General features: G+C 40.7%; 1 protein-coding gene across 1 annotated transcript in view; it reads right to left on the reverse strand.

Annotated features, from left to right (window-relative positions):
• The window catches only part of Snd1 (staphylococcal nuclease and tudor domain containing 1), a 446,430-nt gene that overhangs the window by 354,557 nt on the left and 65,590 nt on the right, over positions 1–26,283 (reverse strand). The window contains exon 10 of the mRNA XM_013020007.1: positions 19,828–19,941. Coding sequence (XP_012875461.1) covers positions 19,828–19,941 — 114 coding nt within the window. The remainder of the gene's footprint in view (positions 1–19,827; positions 19,942–26,283) is intronic.

The raw sequence follows: 26,283 nt of genomic DNA on the forward strand, positions 1-26,283 counted from the left end.
AAACAAACAAACAAACAAAGCTGTGGCTGAATCCTGTTCTACTTATAGCACAACACTGTCTGTTCTCTACTCCCAGAGATTCATTTTAAGACTTCTGGCCAAAGCCTGGACATTAATTTTGTTATTTTCTTAAAGCTCCCCTAGGAGTTAAGTGTGGGTGGTTGGGGGGTTAAACTCAAGGCCTAGGTCTTGTCTCTTAACTTTTATACTCAATGCTGATGCTTTACCATTTGAGCCACAGCTCTACTTCCCCCACTTTCAACAGTTTGGAGATAAGAGTCTCATGGACTTTTCTGTCCAGGCTGGCTTTGAACTTCAATCCTTGGATCTCAGCCTCCTGACTAGCTAGGATGATAAGCATGAGCCACTAGTGTCCATAAGTAATGTTAAAAACAAAACAAACAATAAAAAGAGCAAGTAAAGGACAGATGGAGAAAAGGACACTTCAAGGAGCCTTCTTGTAAAAAGTGAGGGAAAAAATTCAATATTTTTAAAAGGCCTTTTTACTTTTGTTTATTTTGGCTTTGCAGTGCTGGGGATCAAACTAGGCAAGTCCTCTACCACTGGGCTATACACCCTATCACCACCACCTAGTTTTTATTTCTTGAAAAAGCTAATTACAAATAAGACAAATCAAAGTATCCTAGCTCCATTACAGGTGTTCTCAAAGATTCATAAATCAGGCTACCATCTCGTGCCTTTAAGGCCACCTTAAGGCACTTGCCCTTAAACACCTGGCCCGACTTTAGGACAAAAAATTCAAATACTATTACTATGTTGATGACTTTCTCTCCCAACTTCCAGGAGATGGCTAAGTAACAAAAGCTTTCTGAGAGGGGAAAAAAAAGAAAAAAGACCCATTCTTGGAAATTGTGATTCCGGAGACCTGTTACATATATGCTGATGAAGAGCTCCTTATGGTTTTGATGTACAGTCAAGGGCTACAAACCTCTGCACTGAAAGTATTGACACTTAAAAGTTTCCTCTACATTGCTCTGCTGACTAAGCCATGTTGCTACCCAGCAGACTCACAGCAGCCAATAATCCGTTTCATTCCCTGATCTACAGATGAGCTACTGGCTCTAATTTAGTGGAGCTGTGAAACTGATAGAAGTTCATTGCTTTGTTTCTCTTTATTCTCGTTACATTCCAGGTTGTGTGTGCTTTTTATTTCATGTTCAATGTATTGAAAAAATGAACATTTAAAAGATAACTCAAGTACCTCAAATTGTCTAAGAGACCCAGTGTTTATTTTATACTTGTAGCACATACCAGTCTGACATTTCAAAAGTTCAGTAGCTTTCCAAATGTGGCTAGTGGCTATCAGGAAGCAGATTGTGTCTAGTTGTCTTTCTTTTGATGATATTAAGTGGATTAGTAGTAGGAAAAATAAGTAGAATATCTTATAATGTCAAGAAAAGTAGCATTTATTTTAGCCTTATCCATCCAATTGCTATTTGATGAACACACACACACACACAGGGTTGGGCATAGCATGTATCAATCACAGTTATTCTCGGAGCAAGAGAGATTTACAGAAACCTACTTTAAAACAACAACAACAGCCTGAGATGTGTGCTTATAGGAAAGGAGAACTTAATTTATGGACAGCTGCCTAGGCATAGAGTGGGAAGGGAAGGGTGACAGGAAGTGATATAGCTCCTTTAGGCTAGCAACTAAGAAGGCAGGGAGGAATGAGTACTGCCTCAAGGCACTTTTCTACTCCAAGGTTTTCTTCGGACTATTCTTCCACCAGTAAGCCTTTAAGACTTGGGACAACAGATCTATTATCTATTTCTAGAGCGCTCTCTCAAGAGACAATTTCAACAACCTGACTTCTTGCCTCTACATCAGGACATTGGAATATCTGGAGCACCTTGACCAGAAAATGAGCCCTCAAACAGACAAAAAGGTTTCTAAAGCAAGAAGTCAGGGCATGTCAGGCAAAGTCAGGTGCCATTTTCACTTCTGCATCTCTTCAGCTAATGTGCTCTACCCCTTAACACAAGTTACACTGTTGCTGGGTGTGGGCATTTTAGGTGGACTTATGACCACCCACCCAGGGTACAAAGCAGCTAGAGGCTTCATTAGAGCTGGAAAAATCCAAGCAGGTCCTTGAAGATGCTGGCTGAGGAAGGGCAGATAATTACCATCCAAGAATTCATGACAGTTGTATGGGTCTTGGAAAGTACTCACCACTGGGGAAAAGCAACTTTATTTTTTTTAAGACAATAAAATAAGTAAATCAGCCTTCTAGTTCCCATAAATATTCTCTTATTAGTAAAAAGACAGTAAAGAATATAGAAAGAATGCCTAATATTTAGTGGGTTCAGGGTAAAATATTACACTTTCAAAAAGTTACTCAAGTGTGGCAGGGAGTCAACGAGTTAAAATTAGTTTTGTAAATGGACAAGATACTAATTTCTTCTTCAGAACCTCAGAGAAGGACTGATACAAGTGTCAAAGGATTACTAAATGATCTCCAGCTCTCAGTCCATCCTTTCCTTTCCTGAAATTGCAGATACATTTCATTTCAAATCCACAGTTCTTTTTATCAAAACTGAACCAGAGGGAACTAATATTGCTCCAAGCTACAAACCTGCACAACAAATTCAAGCATCTCCACTAATACTTCCCATATATCAGAACAACTACCCTATGGATGTAAAGAGCTCTCTACAAGCACCTACACCTAGCTCTCCTGAGAGTCAGTAATATGGGACATAGAGAACGTCTACCATGTGGAATCAGGAAGCGGGGAGGAAAGAGTGGGAGACCTCCCAAGAGTGACTTTCTGTAGCTAGCCAGCATCTGGTAACTCAGTTGTATTCCATCTCCTCTGGTCTCCCAGGTTCCCTGCATCGTTTGCATAAAGTAATGATGATCATCTCTGAAAGAAGGGAAGAAGAAGAAGGAAAAAAAAAACCTGAGTGAAAAAACAGTAAATAGATACAACTTGCTCCTACTGATGGATTTCACCCAGATAAAGAGCTGAGCCTTAGGGAAGCAGCTTTCTGCAAGGTCAGAGCCAGACTGACAGTGGCTGGGAGGAAAACGCACTGGGAGTAATCAAGGTTCCAGTCCTTAGCCAGGGGGCATGGCTACCAGAGTAAACATTGAGACGTCCAGAAAAGACACAGGAAAAAAAAAAAAAAGCCAAGAAAAGAAGGCAAAATTGAGCATGAGAACACCGGAAAGTATCTTTTAAGGATGCCACACAGATGTTAGCCATAAAGAGTTACAGTCACTTCTGAGTTGGGATTCTTCTAATATATTCTCTATACCCTAACTGGCAGCACAGAACAGAGTATTATGATGAATCTGTGGTTGTCCAGGGTTAGCTTTTTGCTTTAAGGTGTATTTGGATGGAAACTATGGAACCCTCAACAACATAAGTGGGAGCTCCTTGTAAATGCCACTCCACTGCATGAGCTCAAGCCAGACTGTGGACATGCTCAGGCACCGCATAGCGACAGAAAAGCTGTGGGGAGCCCTCATGTGTTTCTTTCCATGTCCCAATCCCTGACAGGGCAGCATCCTCCTCCACCAAGACCAAGGCATGCTATATTCCTTTATAAAATAGCAACTGTGGTTGTAATTGCCTTCCGGTCACTAATGCTATTATGTGTTAATTAAATATAATTGCTTTACATACACTTACTCGGGGGTGGCTGCTTTTTCTCATAATAGGGTACAATTAAATAATGTACAGCATAATTGTGCAATACTCACAAGTGCACAACTCTATGGAAGGAGGGAAGGAGCATCACATGGGCTGAGACAAGGCAATGCTGCACAGAAGACTGTTTCCACATACCCAAGTCTCATTCGGCATCTCCTAGCCAGGCAGCCAAAGAGGGCAACGTATCCAGGAGAAGACTTGCCATCTCCTCTACCATTTACTTCTACAGCAGCCATAGTTAGCTGCTGGGGAGAGGGGGAACAAATCACAAGGGATTTAGGTCCAGTTTTCTTCTAAAAAGCTCAACCAGATAAGGAATTAGGTGACTACAGAATATACCGCCAGTAAGACTGAGTATCAGCTCCTCTGGGAAGCAGTATCTGTGGAGACAGCTTGCACGGTGGCCACCACTGCTCTGAATGGACCTGATGCTCAGGTTTCTACTTCAAGGCAAATTTTCATTCTAAGCAGAAAGATATAATCATAAAAATTGAAGATAATTTATGTCTCCAAAACTAGGTAGAAACTGGTTAAATAAATTATGGTACATCACATTATTAAAAACTACATACCCATTAAAAATTCTGTTTTAGAAAATTACTTAAAGGCCTGGGGAAGTATTCTATTACAAACCATGAACAGAGATGCTGGTGAGAAAGCCAGGAGATATTAACAGTGAGATATTCCTCTGGGTGGTGGGATTTAAGTAATTTATATTTTCTTCTCTAAATTTGCCCAAATTCATAAAATGAATGCATTACATTTATAATGAGGAGCAAATTTCTAAAGTGTAGAATGATGTTAAGATAAAAGCAGAAATGTAAGACATCTGTCTAATGGGGTTAATGTATAAAAATAATGGTTGAAAATTAAATTGATAATGTACTATGTAGAAACAGTTACTCCCTAGAGTTAGGACTGTGTACAAAAATGACTAGTATTGAGACTCTACTTAAAAGGAAGCACACAATCCCTTCATAGGGTTAGTCTGACTATTCTGAACAGAGAGATTACTACTAGGAAAACCTCACATAGGAGACAAGATTACTACATACAGTTGAGCTGGGGGTACAGGCAGTACAGCACCTGCTTAGCACGGGCAGAGCCCTATGTTCAATGCCTAACACACCTCCAAAAAATAAAAATAAAGAAGATACAGGTTCACCCAGTTATCTGGAGGTAAATACTCATGAGAAATAAGAAATAGCACTTACTTGACATTAATCATGGTGTCTCCAAAAAGTGGTTTCAAGAAATGCCCTAATTTTCTAACAATATGTTAAAACACAAACACACATTGTAATTAATAACACAGACAAGCAGTTGTAGCTTCCTGTAGAATGCAGAAAATGAACATCTGAGTGTAGAAAGGTCTACTCAACACTAAGGGAGAGGGCCATTGATCAGCCTACACAATATCCACGTTCTGGTGGCACCTTTGGAAAGCAGTTAAATCCTTGGTCCCTGGTTTACCAGGGAAAGAACCATAAGCAAATTACAGAATTGTCCCCCTGGCTATTTGCTCATCTGTCTAACCAAGTGGGATGTGGATTAAACAAGAAGCCCACAACCTCATATCCTGCCTGGACTGTGAAAGTACTTAGGGACATCGCAGCTTTATTCAATGTCCTGCCACCTCCTCTTTCTATAAATAGTAAGCAAACTTCCTCTGTGAACAAAAGGTCGGACTTGGTGGTATAGGCCTGTAATCCTAGCTACAGCTACACAGGAAGCGGAAGTAGGAAGATCATGGTCTGAGGCTTACTTTAGACACAAAAGCATGAAACCCTTCTGAAATGTAAGGTAAAGCAAAAAGAGCTAGGAACCTTTTGTGAATCAAGGGGTAGGGTAAGCACAAAGCCATGAGCTCAACCCTCAGCATGAAGGGAGCAATTGAGGGAGGAGGAACAGGGGGTGGACAGAAGGAAGGAGGGAATTCTTGGCCCATCAAAACATCCCTAGTCAAGCCAGGCACCAGTGACTCACACCTATAATCCTAGCCACTCAGGAGACAGATCTGAGGATCACAGTTCAAAGCCAACCAGGGCAGGAAAGTCTGTGAGACTCTTATCTCCAATAAACCACTAGAAAACCAAAAGTGGCAAAGCGGTAGAGCACTTGCCTTGAGCTGAGAGATAGTACGCAAGCCCAGAGCTTCAGCACCTCGATCAACCAAAAAAAAAAAAAGCAGAAAGACAGTGCCAAGGCCCAGAGTTCAAGCCCTGAGACTGACCCCCCCCCAAAAAAAAACAACACCCTAGTCTGTCTGGCAGTTGGAATTCATAATTCCATAAATAAAAATACGCCCACAACAAAGTCATGGGGCTTGAATTCAGGGCCTGGGCGCTGTCTGTGAGCTTTTGCAATCAAGGCTAGCATGCTAACACTTTAAGCCATAACTCCACTTCTGGTTTCCTGGGGTTACTTGGAGATAAGAATCACACAGACTTTTCTGCCTGGGCTAGCTTCAAACCGCAATCCTCAGATCTCAGCCTCCTGAATAGCTAGGATTATAGGCATGAGCCACTAGTGCCCAGCTCCCTCAAGCTGTTTTAAATCATGTCTTCATGTACTTAACATAAATGAGTTAATCTAGCAGCATTTCATAGCCTGTAGAATCCAGAGCTGAGGCCTAAATAGAACTGAGCAGAAGACCTGCTATTGTAAGACCTTAACAAAAGACTTGCTTTCCTCCTCCTGTCTTAATACAGAACCACCCCAAACACTAAATGTGCATACGACTTGTGCTCCCATTACAGTTCAAAAGCAGTTGAAGACATGCTAGACTGGGTCCTGAACCAATGGCTACACTGGATGTGCTATGAAGCACACTTGTATTTTCCTCTAATATAAGGGCTATCTGTCTGCACATGCAAGCACATTTTTTTTAACCTATCCCCTCTTCTCTGCCTTAGCAGCACAACTAATAAAGTCACATATGAGGTGAGAACCCAGACCTAATAAGGTACCACTTCATAAACCTTCTCTTTTGGTATTCTGCAGTGAAATCAGCCAACCCTAAAACCATAAATACTAGGCCTCACCTGAAACATCAGTCCCAACTGTATGTTAAAACAAAAACAAAAAACTCTAAGAAACTCTACTCTTCCCTAGACAGCCCTGTTCTCTATCTCAGAACATTCCTGTGCCCTTTCACTGGTACTTCACATATTCTAAGCTAAGAGCAACATGCTTGCATAACAATTGGCTCTGTGATCCTGGGGACATGAGGGTGCTCATAAAGTAAGTAGCAGAGAAAAGTATAAGATCAAAATCTGGCTCAATTGAAAATGACATTGTCTGAGTCTATGAGAGGCAGCTGAGAGGCAGCTTTGGTAACCCCCACTTTCCCACTACCAAGGATCAACAATCTAGAACAATAGTTCTCAAGCTGAAGAGTCTGGCAGTAAAGAAAAATGAACATTCTGGACCTCACTCACAGAGACTTTAATACAAGTACCTTCGGACCTACAACCTAAGGAAAACTGGTTTGGCCTCTACTATGGAGAAAAGCTCAACCACAGTTCATTGTGAAAGCCAACAGGGAACATAACTGCTCATCTGAACTAGGGCCTAGGGCAGGGAGACCAGCAAGACAAGGGTAGTGCCACCCCCCACCCCAAACACACACTGCAACCAGGCAGTTCCATCAAAATATACCACGCCAACAGAGATCTACTTAATCTTTATCCTAAGAGAAGTTCTATGTAAACCCAGAAGGCTTGGAGCTCATTTGGAGCAAATGAGAAGCAATAATGTTGGGTAGCCATATTTGCAGTGAAACTAACAGCTAACAATCAAATTTGCCCTTGCAGAACTGGGCATCAAGGGATACCTTGAAAGCGTATATATGAGCATCATTTCCTAGCAGGGAAGGGACAAAGGTAAAAGAGAGATATACCAAGGTCAAGTAGCAACCAGAAATAGCAATGAGTTCCTATTCCCCAGCTTCAAAACTCCAAGGCAGTTCAGGGCTATCAGGACACCAAAAACCCCTTAATATCCAGAGGACTGGTTCAGTCATTACTTCCCTTCTTCCCCTATCCCACCCTACCTCTACTCTCTGGAACGGCTGGTACCAAAATTCTCAGTTCAAATCCCTTATATAAAATGGCAGAGTATTTGCAATGTATCTGCTTAGGACATAATGACAAGACAGAGAGTCTTGGGCTAGAGGCATGGCTCAGTGGTAAAACAATGGATTAGCATGTTGAGGCTTTAGGTTTGATTCCCAGAATCAAGAATTTAAAAAGAAGAAGAAAAGAATCTATATATGTTGACTACAGCTGCAGATTTTTTTACAAACATTTCTGAGGCATGGTTGGCATACAGGATACTAACAAAATGCACATGTGTGTGAGTGGGAGAGTCAAAATGCTTTCTATGGTCTTATTTTATAGCCTCCAGGTTTCATGTTACATGAATATCAGTTACCTCTACTACCACAAAAGGCTCTATATCCCTGAAAAGGCCAGGGTTCCACGTCACAAGTAAGCAGAAAGGACATCATCCATGTGCACTTAAGGAAAGTCGAACTAATTACCTCATTTCCCAATCCTCCAGGCCTTCATTTAATCCTGACCACAAGAGATGTAATGATGATCAGGTGGGGGGAAGGTAAAGCCCACAATCCAAGAGGGAGAAGAAGCTGGAAAACATATCTGTCAGAGGCCTGACTCCTCCCACACACATCAAGGAAGGAAACCTTGCAGTCTCTCAACGCTGGAGTTTTAAAGCCTCCCACCACTAGTAGCAAATGCCAAGTCTGAGACCTGGCATTACAAACAAGCCAGAATAAGGGCCTCCCTCTCCCAGCCTTTCCATGAGTGTGTAGCATGGGCTCATTTTTTTAAAGGCAAGACCCCCATCTCAACGAGTGAGGCTCTTTCTTATAAGAAGCTACAGATTTAGGGATTTTACCAATGAAGATTTCAACTGGTGCAAATTCTGGGAGAGTCTTGCTTAAATTGTACAAATGTAGTTTTCTAGAACATGAGATTGCATTTAATAAGCAGCTTGAATCTTGTTTCTCAAGAAAACTGGAACACAATGCAGTTTTGTAGTTGCCCATGTTTTAAGTAGTAAATTTAGGTTTAAAATGCCACTCTCTCTGGCTGAACTCACAAGACAAGCAATGAACTTCAACAATGCTGAGCATTCTTTGGCAGGCTCTAAACGCAATACAAGATGACAGGCATACAGTATACAGCAAGAACTCCTTTGTAAGGTCTACATATAGGGATGGGGAAACTTTTTTCTGTCAGGGGCCATTTGAACATTTACAACATCACCTTGCGGGCCATATAAAATTATCAACACAGGCAAACAACCACAGGCAGCTGATGAGAAGCATGCGAGCATCATGTTTCATCATGTACTAAATGATTTCACAGTTCTTGCATGACCTAGAGGCTGGATGTTCCCCACAGGAACAAGTAATAGAACGATACAAGTGTACTGGCCAGGAATAACCTCCTCAGGAGTGTGAAGTTTACCAAGTCCCTCTGCACTCCAGGAGGGAGTACAGCAAGTAGAAATGGAAGGACCAGAAGGGATGATGAAGGTGATTCAAATAAATCTTAATGAAAACAAAAGTAGCAAGAACACCAACCTATACTTATACTGTTATACTTTTAGAAATAATTGCAAAGCAAACAAAACATCTGAAAACCATGAGGTAAGAAAAAGGATACAGAATCAGACCATTAGTCTCCCTGTCCAGTTCTGGGGTTACACACAGGAAGAAATGAGCATGCTTGCGTCTAGATATTGAGTACATTCCTAGACAGAGAGGACAGAACATGTTGGGGAAAAGTGAAAAAAGATACTAAATACTATCATTGACTCTCAAAGAATGATAAAAGTAAGAAATAGAAAAGTTGCAAGAGTTTATTACACTGAATTTTCAGATTTTCAGGTTCCATCAATAGTATCAGGTACCCTGCTATTTTCTATATTCAAGGAGTGAGACAACTCTCTCCAAAGGGACCCAATGCCTCTCCTCTACATGCTGTACTTAATGATATCTCATCCTAACAGTGGATCTCAGGGCTGATACAGAGGGGGAAGTAGCTTCACTGAAGCACCTACCTCTTCCACAATTCTGCTCTCATGGGCCCAGATTTCACCAGAAGAACTGAAATACAGCATGTAAAGAAGAGGGTATGGGCTGAAGGACTAGGAGGGGCTAAGGGAAGAAAGGGTAAGGCTGAAAGCTTCCAGAGGGAGCAGGCAATACCACCAAGAGCTATCTGCTAGGCAAGTCAGAGCCGGCTCCAACCTCACTCACGCAGCAGGAACTCGGATGTTTTCCTGAGGAAAATGCTGAGCTATTGGTTTAATACATACTGAAAGAAATAGCAAAGCACTGGATAACTTCTTTACCCTTTTTAAAGAATGAATAAAATAAGCTGCTTTGAGTGATGTCAAATCTCCCTCCTCTCAGAAGTACAAACTGGCCTCATAATTCTGGACATCCCAATAGCCAAACCAGCAAAGAGTGCTGCCTGCCAATTCTTCCATGCAGAACACAGTGCGCTCCCTTACAGCAGCTACAGTGAAAGGTAGAAGAAAAAGACTCTAATAAGAACAGGGTCGTTAGTACAGTGTGCAACCCATCCACAGTAGCCAGGCCTTGAGCCAAAAACTGAGGGAGCAAGGGGCTGGGAAGGGAGCCCTGGGCAGGCAGCAGCCCTTCCACAGAGCTCCACCTCCAGCTCCTGAACACCAGTCATTCTAAAACAAGCCCCTCCAGCTGGAGAAGCAGATGCTAAAGGCAGCTCCATATGAATAAGAATGTGGCTTTCTTCTAATTGCGCCCACCTTACGAGACAGCACATGGAAAGAGTCCAGCCTTCCTCCTAATCTTTCTGCTAATGAGAAAAATGACCTAGGAATGATAAGAAGTAAAATCAAGACAGTCAAGTGTTGGTGTACTCTGCCCTATTGGAAGCCCCAAATCATGACTAAGGAATTAAGAGGGCCAATGCCAGGAGACTTGCCTATCAACTATGTACTAGGCAGCTAGCTAGCAAGAGATCAGAAGAGATAAGAAATCTTGACCCCAACCCACCCCACCACCCAAAAAAAAATGTGACAATGAAAAAAGACAGAGGGGATTTGAAAAGGGGCAAAGGGAGACAGGGGGCTTTCCAAAAAGAAAAAAGAAAAGAATAATCAGTAGAACAACAGAAGCAACAAACTCTGAGGACCAGTGTCTAGATAAAGAGATGCAGCACATTTCAAAGGCACTTGGCCTCACTAAGGTAGTGCCCAATACAAGGAAAGCAGGATGAAGGAGGTCACATCCACTAACTTCCAGCAGGAAATGAAAAGATAAGGAATACAAATGTCTACAGCATCTTCATTGCTAACCTACATACAAATTCCACAATAGAACCTCTACCAAGGTAGCCAAGGCATGTGCATCCAGAAATAGACAGATATCATAGTAGAATGTTAAATAAAGCACTATGAAACATGAACACCTCATAAATTGACCACAGGTTTTCAAAGGAAAGTTAAAATGAAAAGTGACATCAACAATGTGCCTAAGCAATAGGCCTGTCATTTGCTAGGCAAAAAGTAAGCATCTGTGTCCTTCAGCATCCCCTTCTAGTCTGAGTTCTAAAAAAACCTCAGCTGAACCTGTCACATGGGCCACCGATGCTTCATCCATTATCCAGCATCCCATCTCAAGTCCACCTGCTCACCATAACACACATATATACAGCTCAGGATTAGATATTAGCCCCTAAAATCATAACCACCTTACTAATAAGTTCCCAGAATCGCAGTGCCTATTATACATAACAGACTTAAACGTCTGGTTTCTGAACTGAACAAAATTTTCCTAGACCAAAGCTAATTAGCCCACCAAGGAATGAAGCCTACAGTCCTGGCCTGTGAAAATGCAAAGCACTGGATGACTGCACTAAACTTGCCTTGAATATAAATGTTATGCAAAAAAAAAAAAAGGTAATTTATCTAAACACAGTGTAGGTAGCTCTGCAATCAGTATCTCATAAATAAAGAGAGAAAGATGAAGGGAAAGCACTCTAATTGATTTTAAAATTAGTTCCAGCAAAAAACTAATCTGACAACCAACAAGGTCAACAACAGGGAAAAAAAAAAAATATATATATATATATATATATATGTATTCCTCAGCAAAAAGTGCACCCAAGACTTCAATGAATCAGCATATCTGAACTACCTGAACAAATGATATTCAGAAAAGCCTGAGTAAGAGTAGAGGTGTTCAAAGAAAGCCAACTGGGGACGGATCTTCAAACACTTAAAATCCTGAAATTAACCCCTCTGATGAACTGAACTCAATCTCCACTGTGCTAATAGGATACACTATTATAAGGAAAACCAGTACATGGGGAGAGGCAGGGCTGGTCAACCCAATGTTAACAACTAAACCAGAAGTGAAAGTGGGAAAGAAGAAATGCTTACAGAAAAATAAGCCATGTGTGACCTAGCCAGCAAGCAAGTAATGCAATTAGGAAGCTGAAAACACACACACACACACACACACACACACACACACACACACAAAAGTGCAAAACTCCCTTCTGGGACATTGACACAGGTACACAGACTCCACCTAAAAATGGCTATGGGAAACAGGTCAAGGGATTAGCAGGAGATTTGAAGGTGGCCAGAATGAAGTCCACTCAAAAGCAATATATGGAATTGTCTTACTTTCACAGAAACTGATGTAGACATTTAATAATTGCCTACTATATTCACAGCATTCTGTATGATTCTGAAATAGGAGCCACAAAGCCTCATTTTAGACTTCACAATGGAAACTAGGTATGCACATAAATAAGCTATATAAGAAGCTACAAAAAAGGAAAATCTACATGGATAGAAAGAAATCTCTGGCCTAAAGGAACCTTCAAAAACCAGGGACAAGGCTGGGAAGGTGGCTCAGAGGTAGAGTGCTTGCCTTGCATGCCTGAGGCCCTGGGTTCGATTCCTCAGCACCACATAAGCAGAAAAAAAAAAAGCTGGAAGTGGCACTGTGGTTCAAGTGATAGAGTGCTAGCCTTGAGCTGAAGAGCTGAGAGACAGCGCCCAGGCCCAGAGTTCAGGGCCCACGACACAAGGACAAGCCAGAGGCGCCAGTGGCTCACGCCTGTAACCCTAGCTGTTCAGGAAGCTGAGATCTGAGGATCTCAGTTCAAAGCCATCTAGGACAGAAAAGTCTGTAAGACTCTCATGTCCAATTACCATGACAAGGCTAGAAGTGTGGCTCAAGTGGTAGAGTACCAGCCTTAAGCAAAACAGCTAAAGCACAGTGCCAAGGCCTGAGTTTAACACTCAGTCAGTACCAGCATGTATGCACGCAATGCAAACACACACACATACATATGAAGCAGGGCACGAGGAAGGGTTCCCTCAGGAGAGTTTGGTGCTGTCAACTCTAGAGATTCACTGCATCTCACAGAACTGAGAAGAGGCAAGAAATATGAACATGCGGCACAAGGAAGATTTAGATAAACTGAAAATGTAGAGCTGTGTGATAGTGATGATTAAAGGAACCAAGAAGAGAAAGATAGATTGAAGGAGGTAAATTCACTAAGGTCAGAGAAGGATTAACCACCAAGACCCACAAAAAATATTTGAAAGACAGAGGCAAGATACTGGCAAAGAGGGATATATAACTAAAGAAAATATAATGTGTAAGAGGGAAAAGAAAGAAAATCAAAAGGCAGTAAGACAGACACATGCTGTCTTCTCCAATTTAAAATTCACTTAGATCAATGGACTGTACATTTTAGGAAACTACTAACTACACAGACACCCAATACCTTGACCTTATCACAAGGAGTCAGGTTTGCCCACCAGTGACCTCTCCAACTCAGGGACACGTCATGGCAATGTTTCAAGTGATGACACCTAGATATTAATCTTTGAAAACCAGATGTACACATTCTGAAATCTTAAATGGGTGAACTAAGACCCACCCATAATCTTCTAATAGTAATTTTTTCAGGCTTCTAACAAGGGAGGGTTTCAAGTGTTCTCAAAAATGCCCAGATCAAACAAATTGGAAACTGGTACAGAATGCCTCTGCCAATGCTCTAACAGATTCTACGTCTTTTGATCACATTGCTGCAGTCCCCAAATCTCTCCATTGGAAACCGGTGAAATGCTATATCCATTTCAAAGAGCTTTTGCTTTTCTCCAAGGTCCTTAATGCCAAGCCGGAATCCCTCTCTAATTTGTTATTTGCCTTATGCTCCCAGTCACAAGCACAAGATCATAGTCAGTGGGTTTATTGGTTTGCCCCACTTCACCTGGGGGCTCCAACCCCTTAGCTTTCTCTTGGTATATATCTCAGCAGCTGCATCCTCTGCCTGAGGGTCCAAAGGGACCAGTCATCTTGCTTTCAAAAATCTAAACTAGAGGGAATAGGTTCAGAATTGCTGTTAATCGTGTCTAAATGGCAAGGCACCCTGGAGCCTTGCACAATGGATGGAGTTATCAGAACCCAAACAGCTCTGCCTCTGGTAAAAAGCCTTCTCAAGAATCCCAGGGCATCAGTGACAATACACCTACCTTCCTGTCTCTACCATCTGCCTGCCCAAGAGGCTGGGGGGAAGGTCATTTTGGCAACTCCCAAAATGAAAGCTGAAAGGATTAGGAAGATTGGGTATATCTTTAGGACCTAGGTCTGAAAATCTAAGGGTCCTGTTGTAAAAGAATCTTTAGTTGTGAGTTCACAAGAGGCTGAAACATAGAGCAGTCGAAATGATTAAACATCGATATATAGCACTGGACTACCAGCAGGGAAAAGGCTCTCCTGGTTTCCACCAAGTTCAAGCACTTTGTCAGGTGGGGAGGAGAAGAGGACAGAGAAGAGAGTCAGACAAGCTGAGGAGAGAAATTTGAGGAAAAGACCTACAACTAAAAGCAAACTATACACTAAATACATTGAAGGTGGGTAAATTATGTACCTATTTTTGAGGTAAATTTTAGTTCTGTATCTCTGTGCCAACTACAATAGCACTGTGAGAGCAGACTTCACGGGGGAATAAGTCATCCCCTTCATTGGATGCCTGGGGGCTGTTTCCTTTGTCATTAACACTCCAAGTATAACACAAAGCCCCCAGCAGCCCTGGGCAATAGAGCACTAGGCTTTCCAGTTTCAGATCAAAGCCAAGCTCTCCCTGGGAAGCCCTGAGATTGCACAATGCACTATCTCCTTTAAGGCAGCAGCTCAGAAAATCCAGAGCCTTTCTCCAAGACTTAGCACTTATTTCTTTATGGCAAACAACTGGATAAAACAAGCTCTACCTTTAGAGACCTCTAAAGCCTGTTCAGGCCCACAGGAATACCACATATGAGTTCTAAACTGGCTTTCAGCCTGGAGAAGGGAAGATCTCCTAAGAAGTGACACTGGATTTACCCCCGAGGAATTCAGAAGCACAATCAGTACCACCAGGCACATCAAACCGGAATCTTCCTGAGAGAAATATTACCCACTCAGATTTTCACCCTTCCAACACACTTTCCATCTGCAAACCAAGCTCTAATCCAAATCCAGAACCTGAGGTTACCCATCCGTTCCTGGGCAATACTGGAAAGCAGCTGCCTTGGTGGAAACAGTCCGAGCACTTTCTTTGGTTCCAATTAGAAAATAACCAAAAAGAAGTAGGCATATTCTATTTGCCTTGACCAAAACCTTGTGTTCTTATATAATTTCAAGAGAAATGAACTTGTCTATGTGTACAAAAAAGATATACCCAATTTGTCCTATTATCCCTCAAATTGATGAAAAATCTATGTGAGCTGATGACAGGCTACTAGAATTGCTAGGGCACAAGGAAGAGGAACAATAAAAGGATATCCTCCTGCTTTCTTGAAGGGTAAGCCCCAAAGCTTCCTCATCTGGAGCTCAAAGGAAGGCTTCCCTGTGGCGGACTGCTGCACACCATCTGCCTGCCCTTGAGGATGCTCACATGAAGATTTCCCCTCTTCGCCTCCTCCTTCAGCAGTCCCTTAATCTGAATGCTCCCCAACTCGATTCTTTGGGTTAGGAAAGGTCTCAATATCATAAAGTATCAGATTATTTATCAGAGCCATCTACCCCTCCAGAAAGTTCCCAGTAATAGAAGGCAATCTCCTATGTGTATGTTTCAAGGCCCTCCAAAATTCACCTGTAATAGACCTTCATCTTCAAACAAACCTGTAACACTACTTAGTGTTTCTACAAGCTCAAGACCACTCCCCAACTCCCAAAACACACCCTTGACCTTTTCCTCAGATTCTCCCAGCCTGGCTCTGACTAGGGCAAGAACATAGTCTTGGGCACACTGTCTGACACAAGGGCACCTGGCCAATGGGACAAAGAGAGAACAGGAGCTGCAGCTCAGCTCCATTCTTTTTGCCAAGCATATGCCCTGTGATGAGACTCCCTGGGGAACTAAGCATCCTTCTGTAATTTGCACAAAGGTGCCATGTGGGCTAAAAGATGTCCTGGCTCCAACATCTCTTCCCATGTAACTATAAGAATAGCTGGAATGTAATAAAGGAGACTAGAAACCTACTCCAAGTGCATGCCTATTGCTCAGGCTTTACGTGCATAAAATTACAGTACCACTGCAAAGTGGAGATGATTTCTCTCCTTACATCTATATTGTAAATCTTTGTTAACTTTACGATAAACATAGAACAGAGTCTAGCACTTTCTGTAAGGGCTCTAGGGAATTCTTTAAGTAGAAAAGCAACTACAGTAACTCTCCAGGATGAAGAGGGATTGCCGAAGCAACATCCATAGTTTTCATTCATTGCACTGTTCTCCTCCACATCCTTGCTCAATTGAACTCCTAGCTGCAGATCAGTTCTGATCTAGTAACAAACTTCTCTTACAAATGCAAATTTCCTATCTTGTAAATTCAAACCAAGACAAGAGTTCTTAAATCCAAACATATCATTCTCCCGCTTCAAACTTTTCAAGATAAAACTTAAAAAGCATGGCATACAAGTCTTCAATACATGATCCCTGACTAATAGGCAAACCCACTTCTCACCACTTTCTGGCTTTTAGCTATTCTCGCTTCCTAGTCACACAGGAATAATTGCAATTCGTCGTAAGACCCATATTCCTTCTTCTGACATGAGATGTGTGGAACATGTATGATCTAGCCATGACTATAGTTTCATATCATCCAAGTGACAAGACTCACACATCATCCAATGACTGTCCATTCTCATTCCACAAAACTCCACTAAAACCTGTCATCGTTGCTTTCCAGGCCAAAACCTGCCATCTCCCACTAAATGTCACTTCCTCAAAGAAATTTTTGCAGTTTATGCACTTTCCAGAATTTTACTTTTGTTCTACAATATAAATATAAGTGAAATGATTTGTGTGCTTCTCTACTAAACTTTTAAAAGTTCCACGAGAACAGAGGACAGTATCTGTTCACTGCCTGTTACATTCAGCATAGTAGCTAGAAACCAATAAATACTGAAGATGATTAAACCATTCACCTCAATTCTAGAACTGTGCTGTCCCTAACAGCAGCCACTAGCCCATGTGGTTATTGAGTCTTTGGATTAAATGGATGCTAAAAGGAATTGAGATGATGTTCAGGTATAAAATATACACCAGATTCCAAAAGAGTAGTAAGCCTAAACAAATACATATCTTATTAATGTTTTCATACTCATTAAATGTTTAAATGATAATATTTTGGATATTACAAGTCAAGTATGATCCATAAAAGCTAGAGTATTTTAGGTTTAAAACAGAGCTACTTGAAATAGCCACAGAGATAAATAGCTGGCCTATGTGATATGTATGACAGATCCATTATAGGAGTGCCCTTCCTCTCATTTGCTAATTTCTCATTCTTGAATACTCAAGGATACAATAGTTGGCCTGGGAAGCCTTCCCAGGGTGCCCTCTACCATTATACTCAAGGTGTGTTATACTACCTTATTTCTGATGAGATCCCTCAGTACCAGCTTCCAAAGGAATTTAATGAACAAATAATGAAAATCACTCCTCATTTCCCTTAAAAGCCATATGCTGTAGACTATTATAGCTAAGCTCTACATAACACTTTCTTAAAATGGAGTAAGAGCTAAGGAGTAAACAGCACAGAGAGAGAGAGAGAGAGAGAGAGAGAGAGAGAGATGGGTGGAGGGAGAGGAAGAAGGAGAGGGAGAGAGAAAGAGAGAAGCAGGGGAAAAGAAAGGAAACTCACTCACTTTGGTAGGGAACAAGAAATTATATAATCAGGATGTTGCCTAAACTAGGCAATATATTTCAATAACTTCTCATCAGCCACTAGACTAAGGGAAGTACATTTTTACCCACTGAGGAGCTCCCAAGAATCCTGGGATAACTTCAAAGTTCTCAGTGATTAGGTCTTCTTCAGATAAGCTGCTCTCATCCTACCTAAGCTAGAATACCCCTAGCCCCCTAAAAACAGCTTCAAATTCAGCTACATAGTCTACATTATCATAATGCTTTGGCTGATGATGCAGGCACAAAAATTAACATTCAAGAATTTCAGAGTTGTGGTTGCTGTGGGAACCTTAATTCCAACTGTAGGGCACAGATGCAGAATCATGGACTACTCCCAATACTGATAAAATTGGAGATGTATATTTACTCTGTGCAATGAGGCACAGCTACAGTTACTGAGACAACCTCATTTTGGCATTTCTATGCTTTCAATGCATTTAAATTCTCAACCTTACCTCAATAATGTTTGCTGCATTAAATTGCCTTCTCTTTGGAGAAAAAAAAGAAAGAGAATGAACTGATTGGCCAGACATTCAAATTACCAGTCCTGTATGTGTTTCTATGCATGATCTGATTCACAGGCCAATCATGATATTTTTATTTTACTCTTATGGGCTGTCTATAAACTCTCACACAAATGGAAACAAGAGTATGAATCTCAACTTGTGAATGTACCATGACATGTATATGTGCCAAACATTGGAAAGCAAATCATATATATATATATATATCTTTACAACTACAAAGGGGATAAATTTAAAGCAAAAAAAAATTTTTAGGGCTGAGAAGGTGGCTCAGTGGTTAAAGCGCTTGCCTTGCATGCCTGAGGCCCTGGGTTCGATTCCTCAGCACCACATAAGAAAAAAGAAAAAAGCCGGAAGTGGCGCTGTGGCCTTCAGCTGAAGAGCTGAGGGACAGTGCCCAGGCCCAGAGTTCAGGCCCCATGACCAGACCCCAAAAAAAAAAAAAAATTTTTAAAGATCCACAGTACTCCTTTGCTTTTTCACAATGTTTAATTTCTGAAAACTGTCCAAACACTTGCCTCTGGCCCTGGCTCACTGAGGACCTAGTTCTATAACTAGTCAACAAGCGCTTAAGTTAGCAAAGGGCAATAACAAGAGAATGAACAATGTTTATAAAAACAAAGATATAAACAAACCCAAGAAAATGTTCAGTTTAATCCCTATGCCCAATCTCTCACAACTCAGAAAGATGGAAAGAAAATAAACACAAAAAATTTAAAAGGGGAAAATAACTGCCAATCGACATTTTGAATACCAAATCTTGTTAGGTTTCATGCAAAGAATTAATTTTTCAGTACTGATATGCTCAAATCATACACCTTGTTCATTTAAGCATGACAGTCATAAGACACAACAAATACAGCAGTCAGTATACCATGTAAGAGTTAACACTTTCAAAAGATGAGGAGGTTACCAGAGAGAACACATACACAAAGATCTACTTTGTCCTACAGCAAAAACATAAGTAGCAAATAAAAATCATCAACAGGAACAGGTCCTGCTACCATGTGGGTGACACACAGATTTTTTTCCTCTCCTTAGTCTTAGAAAAATTAAGGTCTTATTAGTAAATAAACATATCCACTATTTTACATATCCCATCTTAACTGTACTCAAACCCCCTCAGGAAGAGTGCCAAAAGTGCCCATTTCTGAAATGTAGCAGAGCAGTGGATGTGGTCAGGAGACACGGAGGCCTGCCCAATGGTAGCCAAGCTGCAAATTAGGAAATAATGTTTTGAGGATATAAAATACTTATTCTTTTGCATTCTCATATACGGTACCATATTTAATTCTCTAGCTCTGTCTCTTAAGAGATTTGCAAAGAGACTATTTCTGTTCTCTCACCTGTGTGTTCTCCCCCTCCAGCCTTGGTGGTCGGATGCTGGACAGATGAATGGTCTTGTAGTCTCCAGAGTTGAGCTTCACAACAATGGCATCAGCATTCAGAACCTGCATCACCTGTAAGTAAGAAGGCAAAACGTTTAAACTTAGCCGGGCACCAGTGGCTCACGCCTGTCATCCTAGCTACTCAGGAGGCTGAGATCTGAGGATCGCAGTTCAAAGCCAGCCCAGGCAGGAAAGTCTGTGAGACCCTTATCTCCAATAAGCCACTAGAAAACCGGAAGTGGCGTTGTGGCTCAAGCGGTAGAGCATTCGTCTTGAGCTGAAGGGCGCAGGGATAGCACCCAAGCCCAGAGTTCAAGCCCATGACTGACAAAAAAAAAAAAAAAAAGCTTAAACTGGCTTCAGTGCTCCCCACTACATATCAAGGAGCCAGGCCCATCACAATTACTAACAGAGATAAACAGCTATTTGGGACAAATCCAACACCATCCTTCATCATGCCACAATGCATAAGGCATATTGCAAACTATGTAATAATCACTGATTCCTAGAGACCTTATGATAATTTCTCAATGAGGTATCATTCATAAAGATGGCTAATCTTGCTTTTGGCCCTGACCAACACATATGGTTAACCATAAGCTTAAGAAACAAAATTCAATCTCTACATGTTATTGGAGATTTTCCTTGAAACAGGTGCTAAACTAAAATCAAACCCTCTATATCTCAGTATGAATCTAGGGAAAGAGGCCAGGGTTGCATTAGAAAAAGGTACCAGTACTAGATGAGAAAAAATAAATAATAAAGGATTTCAAAAGGCAAGTGAAGGGCAAAAGAATTGTCATCTCGGCAGAGGAAAGGAAAGGCTCAGCTGTTAATCTCACAGACAGAAACACTAAATTACTAAGATACTACCTCAGCTACATTAAAAGCCACCTTTTTAGAGCACTTCTATGGACATGTCTGTTTTTGGAAACCACAATCATTAACATTGCACCCCATTTCTCAGCTAAAAACGATTAACTTCCAGTCTGGGGTACATTTGAAGGGCAAAAGCACAAATATTTCTCTGTGAAGGTTATTAGAACATTCCATACAGAATAAATTCCATTCAAACTGGGACAGTGCCCCATCAGGGTTATAACCAGAACCCATAATACAGCCAGCAGTCTACAATTCACCCAATTATATTCAGACCCTGTTGTTTCAAGGCTGTTTGGGGGTTTTTTTTGCAAGCAATACTTTGCTACAAGGTAGCTGCTGACTACAAAACACTGTCACCATCCACTCCATCTGCAGAATGAAAATCAAACACTTCTATGCTCCAATCAGGCCCCCATTAGGAACCACCAGGTGGCTGAACTATAGGGTCAGCTGCCACACAGGGATGGTAGACTGGCAAAATGTCTCTCTTCTTTTATGCATAAAACAAAAGCAGCTAGACTCTCCTTTGTCATAATGAACGTCACACTGGTAAGCATCTTAAAGAAGGCCTCTCTATTTCCTGGAAGACTTATTTTTCAGAAACAAAATATATCAATTTGCAGACTCCTTTAAGTGCAACTATTCTCTATCTTTCCCAAAGAATCATCCAATCACATACCAAAAGAATAAAGAATGCTCTAAAGGACAATCCGAAAAAAGAGCAAGAACCCAAAACAAGTGAGAAATTATGCGTGACAAAAAAAATGGCAGGAGCCAAGTGCTATCAAATAAAAATAATGAAAAACACAAGGCAAAGTCAGGAGCTGAGGGTTCCTGCCTATAATTCTATGTACAAGCTGAGATCTGAGAATCACAGTTCAGAACCAGATCTTGTAGACTCTTATCCCCAATTAACTAGGGGGAAAAAAAGCCAGAATTGGAGGCATGGCTCAAGTTGTAGAGTACATGTCTTAAATGAAAAAAAACTGAGCAAGAGCAAGAAACCATGAGCTCAAGCTCCCACAGTTGTCTAAAAGTGGAGAGGGGAGAAAGAGAAAGGGAAGGAGGTAAGGAGGGAGAGAAGGAGAGGGAGAAGTAGAGGGAGGGGGAGAGGTGGGGAAGAAGAAAGGGAAAGGATGGGGAAGAGTGAAGGGGAAGGGGAAAAGGAGGGAGAAGAAGAGGAGAGGGGAAGTAGGGAGGAGGAATGGGTGGCTGAATCAAGCTCTATAATGAAGGGGCTTAGTAGGAAGAATAGGAAAATTTTAATTTTCTACTAAACATAGGATTTATAATTTCAGAAGAACCTGAAATAATAATAATCATTTCCTATAATCCTTCATGACAGATCTAGGAATTGAGAAAACTAAACACTAAAGCCCAGGGAAGGAAGAATCCAAAATTCATCTGGCCAAAAAAGATTGACCAAGACTCAGGGGTAAGGAAAGGCTGGTATATGGTCACACCAACACCATAGTCAGCACTAGCTACCCATGTCTGGGGTAGTACTGAAGCATATAGGATGCTCCAAAGCAAAGGGCCTTTTATGCGAACATGATTTTAGAACCTAAAAACTGTCAGGAAGGTACAACCAGAAATACTGATTCAGTAACTGAAAACAAAGAGAAATCTCATTTGTTACCATCTATTCACATTAGTGCCAGGTGAAACTGCCTAATGATACCAGTAGTGAACAACATCCAAAATAGAAAAGCTCCAGCAAATGATTTCCCTCTGCATCACAAATTCCACATTTGTGTGAAAGAAAATGGATAATACAATATTCGAAGAGTGAGTTTTCATGGTATATGCTATTCTGTTATTCTAACTTCAAAGAGAAGAGAATTCCTCCAAGTCATACCCAGCAAAATAGGTAGCCTAGTAAATCAATATAATTCTTCCTTCAAAAGGATACCCAAAAGATAATAAGATAATCTTCAGGATCTCAAATGCACACATCTCACCCTATTTCCAAAATCTCAGTGTTGGATAGATTCACATCTCCTCTCAGACCCTAACTCTTGTTAAACAGGCAATTGCCAAAATCATAGAGAAATTCTTATAATCAAGACATGAGAAATATAGTGACATTCTCTGTGCCCCAGTCATGCTCAGCAAGGAGGAAGTATCAAAATGCTCACACCTTCACTCCAATTCTGTGAACATCTTAGCATACCCTGTGACAAGGTACTGGTTATTCGTCAGCCCTTACAACGTGTTAGAGCAGCAGCAGAAAATGGATTCTCAGTGTTGTAAATTTTAGACCACAGCAACAGACTCTCTGCTAGGCATCTCCCTGATTAGAAACCTCCTCTTCAGGAACTACGTACTCTGACGCTGACAGCAATGGAAGGCTTAGCTCTCGGAGGAAAGGGGGATGGTGAGTGAGCGCATGTGTCCATACGCATGCATAGGAAAAGTGTTTATGGCTTTCTGTTCCTATGTAACCTGTGTCATTACTATCCAGATAGCAAGCAGCTCCTTAGCAGAGACAGAGAATAAGTAATGAAACACTGGTTATAGTCACATACTGTGCAATAAGTAAAATGCAGAGTAGATTATTATACAAATTCCTGTTCACCAGCAGTGATATTTCTGAGGGCATTTTCCATCCACATAATTGAAACACGCCCCCACTGTTCACTCTCTCTACCACCCTCATGTACAACAGACCAGATCATTTAAGACTTGGGAGCAGAAATCTATGTGAAATAAGCCATGAGCAGGACTCAAGACAGATGCACTAAACCCAATTCCATCTCCATCTCTTCAAGTCTAATTGCAAAGAGAAAAATAGTTTAATGATGACATAGCATAGACTAAAGGTTGCCACAAGTCAAGGAAACTACTGAATTTTGTCAAAGGAAGTTCACATTCATCTTTCTCTCTCTGGCCCCCTGCCACATTGCCTATCTACAATACACAGTCCACCCATAGTGCTCTCTGGGTGGCCAGAGCTGCTGTTTAGTTTCTAAAGAGCATATACAAGATGAACAAAAAACCTTTAAAATGCTTCTGAGTTGGAGAGACCTGCTAACAGCTCTTACATACAACCACCAATATTTCCAATACTGCCTCTAAACTCAGTACCACATATAAGCAAAGGACTACAAGCCCAACAAGGCTTCTATGGGCACTACCTTTGATGAGACCAATGAAAATGAGATACATATGACCTTCTACCTCTCTGACATCATGAAATCCTACTAAGGTTGTGTGTATATCCTCCCTAGTTCCTCACAAAAGTGCAGTGATTGCCCTTGACCTCAAAAAATACATACATACAAATATACACATACATATATACATAAGTATTTATCACAACAATATACCAATGAAAGCACCTTTAGGCATCTAATTACCCATCAGATCAGGTATTACAAATACTTCAAAAGAAATCAACATCATACAAATTTCAACAGGGAAAAGCCTCTAAAATACCTGACCAGAATTTCTCAAAATGTTCAAAGCCATCTAAGAAAACAAGGAAAGTCTGACACACTGTCATATCCCAAAGAATCTAAGGAAATACAACAACTAAGGCAATATAGTATCCTTGAAGAAAAAAAGAAAAGGACATTCAGGGAAAACTAAAGAAACCTAAACAAAGTTAAGACCAGTTAATAAGATATTGCCAATATTGATGTATTCATTGTAACAAACAAACCACACTCATGTAAAATTCAGTGAAATTAGGCTCGTAGTAGATGGGTAATGTGGGAATTATCTGAAATATATGTTCTAAAACTGTCATGCAACTTTTAAAACGAGGCAAGTGTTTTCTTAAATCTCTTTGAATTTAAGTCAGCAAATTGATTTGGTAATAATAAAAGCTTCAAACTAAGTCTTGCCCTTCCTCCTCCACGATGTAGGGACTATCTTTCCAGCCAGACACCCTCACAACTTCCTTTTAACTAAAAATTCTATGATAAGCCAGGCACTGGTGGCTCACACCTGTAGTCCTGGCTACCCAGGAGGCTGATGTCTGAGGAAGCCAGTCCAGGCAAGAAAGTCCATGAGACTTATCTCCAATTAACCACCAGAAAACTGGAAGTGGTGCTGTGGCTCAAGTAGTAGAGCGTAGCCTTGAGCTGAAGGACCAAGGGGCAGTGCCCAGGCCCAGAGTTCAAGACCCACAACCAACCCCCCCCAAAAAAAAATCTATGATAAAATGCAGCCAGGAGCTAGTATTTTGTTGTTTATATAATTTTTCTTCAGATTTATGAGAATATAATAAAGCTAAGTAATACTAAAAATCTAGGTTAAAAACCTTATCAGAATGCACTTCCATTCAACACAGTAGTAGAAGATATATCCAGAGCAATTAAGCAAGAAAAATTCATAGAAGGTATCCAAATTGGAAAGAAAAAAAAGAAAACATTTATTACTGTTTCTCATGTGATATATGTGTAGAAAACCTTAATGGTTCCATAAATGAAATTCATAAATGAATTCACAAAGTACAATTCAAAATCAATAACCAATATCAGTTCCATTTCTATAGGTTAACAATGAATAATCCAAAAGAGAAACATATTCCAATACCATCAAAAAGAAAAACTACCCAGGAATGAACCAAGGAAGTGAAAAACTTATAAACTATAAAACAATGCTGAATAATAAAGACAACCTAAATGAATGGAAACACATACTACATTAAGGATTGAAGACAATACTATCAAGATACCAATACCAAAGTGATTTAAAGATGTAATGCAATTCTTTTTTTTTTTTTGGGTCCGGTCATGGGGCCTGAACTCTGGGCTTGAGCGCTGTCCCTAAGCTCTTCAGCTCAATGCTAGTGCTCTACCACTTGAGCCACAGCGCCACTTCCGGCTTTTTTCTTTTTGCTTATGTGGTGCTGAGGAATCGAACCCAGGGCCTCGAGCATGCAAGGCAAGCGCTCTACCACTGAGCCATCTTCCCAGCCCTGTAATGCAATTCTTATCAAGATCCTAAGTATACTTCTTAATTATAAGATGGTTGCTTGTATATTTATTTTAACATGCAAATAAAGATTAGCTGAGGCCATGCTAATCTACAGTGTATCATTCCAATTTTAGTGTATGAGCTGCTAAAGTGAACACCCAAGGATAATTTTTGCAGAAATAGAACAATCCACCATAAAATTCATACTGAATCTCGAGCCAAACCAGTGTAAGAAAAGAACATTAAATACATACATCTTTATTTCAAAACTTACTGTAAAGCTAAGAAATTGACATCATATGGTACTGGCATAAAGACATTTAAACCAAGGGAATAAGAGAACAGAAATAAATACCTTGCATATATGGTCAAGTAACTACTAACAAGAATACCAACAGGATAATAGGACGGCTGTCTTTTTAGCAAATTCTGCTGATATCCACAAGCAAAAGAAACTAAGTTAAGAGGAACAGCCTACACTAAGCAAAAGGAAAGAAATGTAAACATCACCTAATGTGGAAAAAATAGCTTGTATTGTCAAATCTCATAGAATTCACAAACTGTATAGACCATGATAATGACAATTTGCCTTGGGAAAGTTAAAAT

This window comes from Dipodomys ordii, unplaced genomic scaffold (assembly GCF_000151885.1).
Source record: "Dipodomys ordii isolate 6190 unplaced genomic scaffold, Dord_2.0 Scaffold48, whole genome shotgun sequence".
In the NCBI taxonomy this organism is placed as follows: domain Eukaryota; kingdom Metazoa; phylum Chordata; class Mammalia; order Rodentia; family Heteromyidae; genus Dipodomys; species Dipodomys ordii.